The sequence below is a fragment of the Peromyscus maniculatus genome, chromosome 5 (assembly GCF_049852395.1).
Source record: "Peromyscus maniculatus bairdii isolate BWxNUB_F1_BW_parent chromosome 5, HU_Pman_BW_mat_3.1, whole genome shotgun sequence".
Classification (NCBI taxonomy): Eukaryota; Metazoa; Chordata; class Mammalia; order Rodentia; family Cricetidae; genus Peromyscus; species Peromyscus maniculatus.
The window spans coordinates 112996179-113006074 of NC_134856.1; the positions used below are offsets into that span (position 1 = coordinate 112996179).

Sequence of the window (9896 nt, forward strand, 5' to 3'; positions counted from 1 at the left end):
ACCAGAACCATGGAATCTTAAATCAAAATAGCAAATTTCCCTGATAGAGTCTGTAATATTCCCTCTGAAAATTCACAAACCAGGCCTCCATCTTCTACACTGCTCTTCAATATACTTATACACTTCAGTATACTTTTCTAAGTTCCTATGGAACATCCCACTGAAGTCTCAACACTCACTGGCTTTTCTAGCCCAAAGTTCCAATGTCTTTCCAAAACTCTCCCCAAAACATAGTCAGGTCTATCACAGCAACACCCCACTACACTGGTACCAACATGACTTCAGGTTTTTATTGCTTCGATGAAACACCATGAGCATAAAAGCAAGCTGGGGAGGAAAGAGTTTATTTGGCTTATACTTCCACAATGCTGTTCATCACTGAAGGAAGTCAGGACAGGAACTCAAACAGGGCAGGGTCCTGGAGGCAGGAACTAATACAGAGGCCATGGAGGGGTGCTGCTTGCTGGCTTGCTTCCCCTGGCTTAAGATCAGCATAGATTACAAAGTAGGGTCCTGTCTCAAAAACAAAAACAGAACAAAACAAACAAAAGTACTTGGGATATAGCTCAGTGCCAAAGTGCTTGGCTAGCATGTGCAGGCCCTGGATTTAATCTCCAGTACTGTAAGAGAGAGAGAGAAATAAAAGAAAGAAAGAAAGAAAGAAAGAAAGAAAGAAAGAAAGAAAGAAAGAAAGGAAGGAAGGAAGGAAGGAAGGAAGGAAGGAAGGAAGGAAGGAAGGAAGGAAGGAAGGAAGGAAGGAAGGAAGAAAGAAAGAAAGAAAGAAAGAAAGAAAGAAAGAAAGAAAGAAAGAAAGAAAGAAAGAAAGAGGGTGGAGAAGATAGAGTCACACAAGGTGCTCACAGACTGATAAATGCTGATCTAGATGATGATGGCATGGCATTTTAATACACTTTTCCTCTTTCCTCCTGCCTTTGGAATATGTTCCAAATTCTTTATAACAAGTATATAAATAGATTCTTCATAGATATCTATAAATGGATAGATGATTAATAGATAGATAGATAATTTTCTTCACAGCTCCACTCCAACCTTTATTCTTTTTACTTTCTTTTTTATTTATTCTCTGCATCTTTCACATCATACATCTCCATCTCATTCATTTCCCCTTCCTTCTGCCCTTGCAACTGCCACACTCCCAATAAAATAAAATAAAATTTAAGAGAAAAGAAAATCCAGTCTCATTATGGAAACTGTAGTGGAACACAGTGAGTCATGCAGTAAACCCTTTTATCCATATAGCTTTACTTGCAAGTGCTCATTGCAAAGAGTCATTGGTCTGGTTTGAAGCCTCTGGTTTCTGCTACACTATCGATGCTGGGCCCCCACTGGGTCTCCTCTTGGATATCCTGCTGCTGCCCTATGTTGTGGAGATCCTGCAGCTTTGGGTCTGCAGGACCATTCCCTTCACATGCTCCAGCAGATCACAGATGGGGTGGATGTTGGGGTGAATCAACTCATAATCCTGGTTCTGGGCCTGGGTAGTTGCAGGGTTGCTCAGTCCTCCGGCTCTCCCTTGTCCTCACTACCAGGGTGAGCTCTCCTGCACTGCCCTGACTACTTTACCCCTTGTAGTGATGAGCAAGGGTGGGGCCATTTCTCCTGCTTTCGTGTCCTCAAGGTCTGTTCTCCCAAACCTACATCTTCAGGGCCAACTCTACTGTATTGGTCAGGCGTGGTGTAGGGACAATTCTCCAGAGTAGTGCAATTGATAAGGGGCAGGGACAGCTCTCCAGCTCTGGCTCTTATGACCTCAGGGCCAGCTCTCTCACATGCCTCAGGCATTGAGGGGGGTGGGGGCATCCTCCCCGACCCATGCTGCCACAGGACAGATGAATAATGGGGACAACTTTCCCATGTTCAGTTTTGGGGCTGGCTCACCCACACCTCCACCAACAGGTCACCACAACCTTTCTTACATGATCTGCTAAATATATTTTATTCCTCTGGACAACACAACTATCAAGTCCCACCAGGTGTTCAAACAGGAGGCTTGTGATTTTCTCTTTCTGGAACACAGGTTAGGGTGCTGGTCATAGACTAGGAGAAAATGGCTGAAGGCAATTGTTCATTCACCCAGGAACTTTCTCTTCCCTTTTCTGGTTTCCTCCTGGCAACTTTTCTGGGTTAACACCAGGAAACTGGTCATCTGGGATTACAAAGACAGTCTCCTTCCAAAATGACCTCCCTAAACTTGAAGACACGAAGAGCACCTAGAAGAGTATAAAATCTGGTGGCTGAGGATATTAATAGTACTAGTGCTAGTGTTAGCATTATTGCTCTGTGTATGTTCATGCGTGTGTTTGTGCATAGCTATGTGTGGGTATGAAAGGGCCTATGTACACGTGTGTAGAAGCTAAAGGTCATTTCTTGGGTAGCTGCTTTGCTTGTATGTTTTAAGGTACAATTTCTCACTGGCCTAGAACTAACCAAGGAGGCTGGTTGGTGAGTCCTAAGGATCTACCTATCTCTGCCTTCCCAGTGCCGGAATTAAAATTGTTTGCCACCAGGCCTGGCTTTATTTTCATGCCGGTCTGGGGAATTGAACTCAGGTCCTTATACTTGCACCTTCCTGACTGAACCATCCTCACAGTCTGTAACATCAACAAAAATGGCACTCTTCTGAAAGGTGAGAGTCACTTATGTTCATGGGAAAACAGGCCTCTTCCCATGATAAATACCAAGGAAGGTCTGATTTTTAATTTGTTCTAGAAATAGAAACCTCAAAGTTAAGAATTTTAAAGAGTAGAATTAATTTATGGCAAAGATACTCAAAAGATAGCTATCCTGCTTTTCAGATAGAAAGTTTAAAGAATATCAGACAGTAAGGAAACTGGACTAAAACTCAGCAATGAAAATTGCTCAGATTTGAAGGGTGGATCAGTCTCCAGGATCAAACCTAGGAGCCTATTGTAATAAAGAAGCCTGGGGCTTTCTTTCATTCCTGGAAACTACCTTCCCACACCATGCTACAGTAATTAGAATTTTGTCTCTAGGCTATAGAATCAGGTCACTTTCTCAAACATCTCTAACCTCTGTCCTGCCCTAGATAATCTATTTTTTTTAATCTTTTCCCAATTTTTCCTTGCTGTTTTCTCTCTTCTCCACTGTTTTTAGGCCTGTCTCTCCGCCACTTGCATTCTACAAGACCCACCACCTAGAAATTGAGTTCAGTTAGCCCATTAACTCTTCTGGTTCAGTGGGTCCCGGAGAGGTCCCTGGACATGAAGCACAAACTGGAGTTTGCATCTGGTCAACCAACCTAGGTAGATACCAGGATTCTGGATTCAACCATGCCCCCAGTCAGAGCACCAAAAGGAGACTGCTCAAACAAGACAAGAAATAAATGAGCTTGGTTCTATTAAAATGCCTTTGAAAAGAAGTAGGGGAAGGATAAGTAAAGCTACCTGGGCTTTTATCCACTATTGCCAAGCCCACGATGGTTTCTGTGCTGATGCTTTCCCAGTCCTCAGCATCTACAAAATAAACCAGCCCCCCAAACTAGAAAGCTATGGGCTCGAACAGAGAACCAAGCACTGCCGTTCTTCTTCAGCGTTTTCACTAAATCCCGGGGAACGAAAGGGCTAGGCTTTGTCTTTGCAGAGCCCTTTTCCTGCTACCCAACCCCTAGTCCCCAAGCCAGGCCCTCTCTGAGCCCCAAGAACCACTGAACATTTTACCCTCAGGCTCCCAGCATTAGCTCTTTCTTTATACCTAAAGCTTCTCCCTTCTTAACCACATTAAACTGCACACTTATCTGGGGTCCCAGGTCTCCCACAGAAGGCTGTTTTAAGTTTACCTTCCTTTCAGACCCAATATGACCACTGAAAAAGATTAATAAGGAAAGAAACCCAGCCATTTCCATAATTCTGGGCTACATGTGCTTCATGTCCAATGAGTACAACCAGCAGGCAGCCTCTTAGTGACCCATTGCACCAGAAGATTTACAGGTGAACCCAATTTCTAAGTGTCAGGTCGTACAGAATCCAACCGGCTGAGAAGCAGGTCTAAAAACAGTGGAGAAGAGAGAAAACCAGTTGGACGGTTCAGTGATCTTCTTTGTACTACAAGGCTGTTCGCTATCCTGATACATAAAACAAGGTGTCAGTGTTTGCAGTGGGAGTCTATTCCAGACTACCAAGTCACCTGAGATGTTTCAGGGATTAAATTCTTTCTTTTCTAGATTAATGCTTAGAAACTGGGCAGGGAAACATTATCCCATTAAGGAAAAAAACAGTTTCTACAGATAAGTTCGTGATGGTGTCTAGACATTGTGCCTCACTTTTATCTGCCTAAAACCACTTCGGGGAGGAAATAAGGTCACAGAGATATGAATGTTCCCTCTGCATAGCTCAGCCGCTTGCCTCCATTAAAGGGCAAAGGGAGAGATCAGCTAATAGGTCTTCCTCACCCACAAGTATTGGATCAGGCACCACCTACAGGCACTTATTATTAATCCATCAATAACATAATCCTAACAGACAAAATTAGAGAGGAGAAATCTCCACATTGATTTGGGGGGGGGCAACTTGTAGAAAAAATGGAAATAAGAAGGGTCAGTGGCTGTTCTTTTAAACTTTTAAACCCCACCCAACCTGGAGGACATGTGGATAGAGTTGCAGAGAACAGATATTATTCATCCTTGCTGTTTTCTCTTACCATCCACAAAAGGTCAATGATTTCCCAGCTACAAAACAAGCACTAAAAATAATAATACCAACATCAACTGCAACAGGATAGAGCAGTTTTCTTTCTGGTTTTAACTAGAGACAAATACAACTTTTTCTCAGCACACGACATTGATGGGGCAGGAATAAGAGACACAGCCATGAAATAAAGACAAGATGACTCCATCTTGGTGGAATCTATATCCTAGTTCCCAGGTTCCTTTTCCCCTTTCCAGATGACTGCTCCCAGCCATTTCTCCCAGGGATCTTCCTTTCCAAAGTCCTTGTAGTAGTAGTCTTTTGCCTAGCCAGTCCAGTCTCCCAAGGAACTCACAAAATAGAAAAGGTTGCCCCGCTGAGAATTCTCCATCCCCACTCCCCTCCCATCTGCCCAACAGTCAGCTTAATAGGAATAAGGAATTGGCTGTTCTTGACCTACCCAAGATCAAGGTAAGGAGAGTATCTGCTGCAGTTAGCGGCCAGAGAGGACGCTGGGTAAGAAAGGGGGGAATGGAGTGCAGGACTCAGGTGAGGTGGGCTACCCTACCTGGCAGCCAGCCACCAATGCTCCCAGGCCTAGAATCTCTTCACGGCCTTTCTGAATCTCAACCCTCCTAGACTTATCTCCTCCATTAAACAGGCATGAGTCCTCCTGTCCTGCCCTGCCTACCCCCAGAGTTCAAACAAGGACAACCTTCATTAAGAATGTCTTTTATCCTTGGCCAAAGTAATACCTTGCCTCCTTGCTGGGCTAATTCCTCGCCTCAACTCACTCCCCTGGCCAGGACCTGAGAACCATCCATTCCCAGGCTAGAGAGCTAAGGCAAAACCCTCGAAAGGTGCCGCTTTCCGGGACTGGAGGGAGCCATTCCCCTACACAGTCTTAGCGGCGGGCGCACCACAGTAATGTAATCCACAACATAAAATATCACATTCCTCCCTGGCTGTCATGGTGCCCACTGCATTCTGAACGCCTTTACAGCTTCTTGACTGGAGATAAGAGAAGCTTGTGTATGTTTTCCACACAAATGGTGGAAAGTAATAAAATAAACTTCAAAGATGCGCTCCCACATAGTCGCAGCCTCGACGCTATTTGCAACAAAAGCAGGAAGAAGGAGGAAGCTGGCGTGGTAGGCATAGGGTCAGAAGGGCACCCTTCCGGGTCCAAGGCCCCCTTTCCTTGGAGTATTGACACCGAGTTGGCGCAGGTCCGCAGAGTCCGGGGAATAGAAAGGGCCTCCTTTCCTGTCTGACACCGGTGCCACTGAAGTCAAGGCAAGTCCTAGAGGGTGGCTGGAGACAAATGGAGGTAAACATTCCTTGCTCTTGGCTGAGGCTCCAAGGAACACACACCCTCCTGTGATTCTGTGCTTACCAAACCCAGGAACTGTACGGCTGTGGGCTCTGCCCACGTTTTGAGACTTCGGAAAGGACTCAAGTGCAGGCAGAGCCTGGCACCCTTCCCGCAACGCGATCTTCCCGCAGAAGAATGAGGCGTTGCCTCCCTCCCCAGAGCCTCCAGCCAGGTATGACAAAATAAAAGTGAAAGTCGGAGGCTGGCTAAGGAGCAAGAGGTACGATCAACCAAAAAGACTCATAATTTCAAGCTCAGGGTTTGTAATGGTTACTAGGGGGAAAGTTGGCCATAGAAAGGAAATTATAAGAAGGGCACGTGGCTCCGGGAAGAGGTCAAGGCAAAGGCTGTTCCGCGAGGTTTCTGCAGTTCAACGATTCAGTCATCACCAGAGAGAGCTCTGCTTTCTTAAGAGTCGCAGCTCTCACTGCCAAAAACGCACGCCGCACTCCGCTCAGGACGGCGGCCAGACCTATGCAAAGTCCCAGTCCCAGGGCCCGGCCCTTTTATGTGTCCCCCTGGGGGGATCAAAATGCGTCAGTTCTACCAGGTACAGTATCTCGATCTTCTCAGTGAATCCCAGGGAGCAGAAACCCCCCGCGGTGGCCGCGGGAGGCTAGAAGCTCCTACCTGCGCCGCGGGCCGGGCGGGGCCGCCGCACAGGCGCACACGCGCGCACACCGCAGCCGCGCGCTCGCTCCCTATTGGCGAGACCGGGAGGGCGGGGCCGGCCAGACCCAAAACAAACAACCTGCGCCCGGAGAGCCTCTGTGGCCGCGCCGCCGCGTGGCCTCGGCCTGGTGAGCGCCGTGGGGGGAGCCGCGGCCACCTTGTTCCCCCACCCCCAGGCCGTGGGCGCCCGGGCAGGCCCCGCCCCCGCGGAGCCGCCGCAGGGTTATATTGGGCCGGGCCGAAGGTGGAGGCGAGATTCTGCTGCGGCCGGCCAGCGCGGACATGCTGCCCGGGAGGCCGGCGGTGGCAAGGCGGCTGCGGGCGCGGCGGCCTCGAAGATCGAGTTCCATGGGCTCTCGAGGCTAAAGCCGTCTTGTCCTCAAGAGTAGCGGGTACGCCATCGGACGTCAGCTCGGTCCCTCGAGGACGCCTGCCTGAGACCTGGACGTCCAAGGAAGGAATACTTCTGGACGCCTGGACGGATAGCAGATGCGCCGGCTGCTTCCTCCCTGAACGAAATCCTGAGGTTGCTCTGGCTCCCGCTTTCATTGCGCCTAAAGTCTCCAAACCCCGGAGTAAGGACAGCGCCGCACCATCTTCTCCCCTCAATTCACCCAACACTCATAATCCCTCCAAAAAAAAAAACATTCCAGCAGAAGAGGACCTTTCTACGGAAAAGTGCCTCTTTCAGAAAGAGGCAGGAGCGGTCCCTCCCGGGAGACGCCTGCCTCCTGCGCGCGGGATCGCCACCCCGCGCGCCACTCGCTTCCTACGACCTCGCAGGAAAAGGGTACAGCGCCGGTCCGGGAGCACCAGCGCCGGCATGAAATTGGAGGTGTTCGCCCCACGCGCTGCCCACAGGGACAAGATGGGCAGTGACCTGGAGGGGACCGGCAGCAGCGACGCTCCATCTCCGCTGTCTGCGGCTGGCGACGACTCCTTAGGCTCTGACGGGGACTGCGCGGCCAACAGCCCAGCGGCGGGCGGCGGCGCCGGGGATCTGGAGGGCGGTGGCGGCGAGAGGAGCTCGGGTGGCGAGCCCAGCTCCCAGGACGGTTCCGAGGCGGCCGATGGCAGAGCGCAGACCTCTGCGGCAGGGCAGTGCGCGGGCGGCGTGGGCAGCGGCGAGGGCGCGCGCAGCAAGCCGTACACGCGGCGACCCAAGCCCCCGTACTCCTACATCGCGCTCATCGCCATGGCCATCCGCGACTCCGCGGGCGGACGGCTGACGTTGGCCGAGATCAACGAGTACCTCATGGGCAAGTTCCCCTTTTTCCGCGGCAGCTACACCGGCTGGCGCAACTCCGTGCGCCACAACCTCTCTCTCAACGACTGCTTCGTCAAGGTGCTGCGCGACCCCTCGCGGCCCTGGGGCAAGGACAACTACTGGATGCTCAACCCCAACAGCGAATACACCTTCGCGGACGGGGTCTTCCGCCGCCGCCGCAAGCGCCTCAGCCACCGGACGACAGTCCCCACGTCGGGGCTGCGGCCGGAGGAAGCCCCACCCGGACCCGCGGGGACCCCGCAGCCCGCGCCTGCCGCCCGGTCCTCCCCGATCGCGCGCTCGCCTGCTCGCCAGGAGGAGCGCTCCAGCCCCGCGAGCAAGTTCTCCAGCTCCTTCGCCATCGACAGCATCCTCAGCAAGCCGTTCCGCAGCCGCCGCGACGGCGACACGGCTCTGGGGGTGCAGCTGCCCTGGGGCGCCGCTCCCTGCCCGCCGCTGCGTGCCTACCCCACGCTCCTTCCCCCGGCGCCCGGCGGCTCCCTGCTGCCACTCTGTGCATACGGCGCGGGCGAGCCCACGCAGCTGGCGTCGCGCGGAGCCGAGGTGCAGCCCGCAGCGCCCCTGCTGCTGGCGCCCCTGTCCGCGGCGGCCGCCGCTAAGCCATTCCGAGGTCCCGACACCGGCGGCGCGGCGCACCTGTACTGCCCCCTACGGCTGCCCGCGGCCCTGCAGCCGGCTTCGGCCTGCGGTCCGGGCCTGCACCTGTCCTACCCTGTGGAGACGCTGCTAGCTTGAAGCGAGCTCTGAGCTCTGCAGAGGGCCTGGGGTGGGCTTGGGGACTCCATTAGTTGAGGAGATTGGAATGCAGGCTCCAGGGCTGTGCACCTTCCACTTTCCAGAGAAATAGAGATTTTTTTTTAATCTCCTTCAGACGTGCCTTAAAGTTAAGCATTTTGACCCAAGTGTTTTAACTTAGTCCAGAATAGTTTCCTTTGTCTTTTGTAACTTAAAGGAGGATCAAAGCCGCTCTTTTCTATTTTTTGGCCAAGCCTGTCCTCTCCTGCATAAAGCTTTTCCTCTCCCTTCTGCTCCCACTATTTTTGTTGCACCTTCAGCTGATTTCTCTTCCCCACCCACAAAAAAATATAAAAGTACATCAGGGAACCACTCCATGGGATAAATGATATGACTACTATTTGGGGTTTTGAGACCCTGCTGGGTGTGCGTATGTGGTGTTCGCAGGCGTGACTGAGTGTGAGAGAACGGTCAGTCTTTGGACTTTTTCTCTGCTATCAACCAATGCTTCACTGTGCCAAAAAAAAGGGGGACATGTTGTTGGGTTTTGTAATTAAATTATTTATATATTTTTGAAACCTGAATTGAAATGTTGCAGGCAACGGCTACAGCTTTATTAGTGGTTACCTAACTGTGGTCTTCTTGGGCCAAGCAAATTTCTTTAAAGGAAAAGTTAACATTATGTTTGTGGGGTGCCAGGGCCACCACCACATGAAAACAAGTGTGATTTTTATTTTAATATTATTTGTGTCTGTGTATATATTCATGTATAAATTTTATGAAGCCCAGGCATACTGCTTGTTTTGTTTTTTAAATAAAACTCACGGTTGATCTACAAAACACTTTGTGGTGATAGATGGGGCAGAGGGTTTTACCAAAATGGGTTCAGAGTTGAGTCGCAGAAAACTTCATACTGGGATAAAAATATTTGTGGTTTCATTTTCAGATATTGCTTTACAATATCCAGGATGGGCCTTCCATTCATAGGGTTCCCCAGACAAAAAGGCATGCAGGAGTTAGCACAGCACATAGATCTGCCTGTGTCTCACCCCCTGAGACCCTTTAGCAGGCCAGGTAAGCTTTGCAAGCAGCTTATAGTCAGGTAGACATTTTCAAGTCAGTTGATTGAAGCTTGAAGCTGGGTCTTGGCATACAGCTAATT

The 9896-nt window shown here is 50.4% G+C and overlaps 1 protein-coding gene across 1 annotated transcript; it reads left to right on the forward strand.

The window, feature by feature from the left end:
- The first annotated feature begins 6941 nt into the window (after positions 1-6941).
- Foxq1 (forkhead box Q1) lies at positions 6942-9574 on the forward strand. Its single transcript, XM_006972293.4, has one exon. The coding sequence runs from the start codon at positions 7535-7537 to the stop codon at positions 8732-8734; it is 1200 nt and encodes a 399-aa protein (XP_006972355.1). The 5' UTR covers positions 6942-7534; the 3' UTR covers positions 8735-9574.
- The last annotated feature ends 322 nt before the right edge of the window (positions 9575-9896 follow it).

Coding starts and splice junctions, on each gene's coding strand:
- Foxq1 (XM_006972293.4), top strand. CDS start 7,535: ATGAAATTGGAGGTGTTCGCCCCACGCGCTGCCCACAGGGACAAGATG.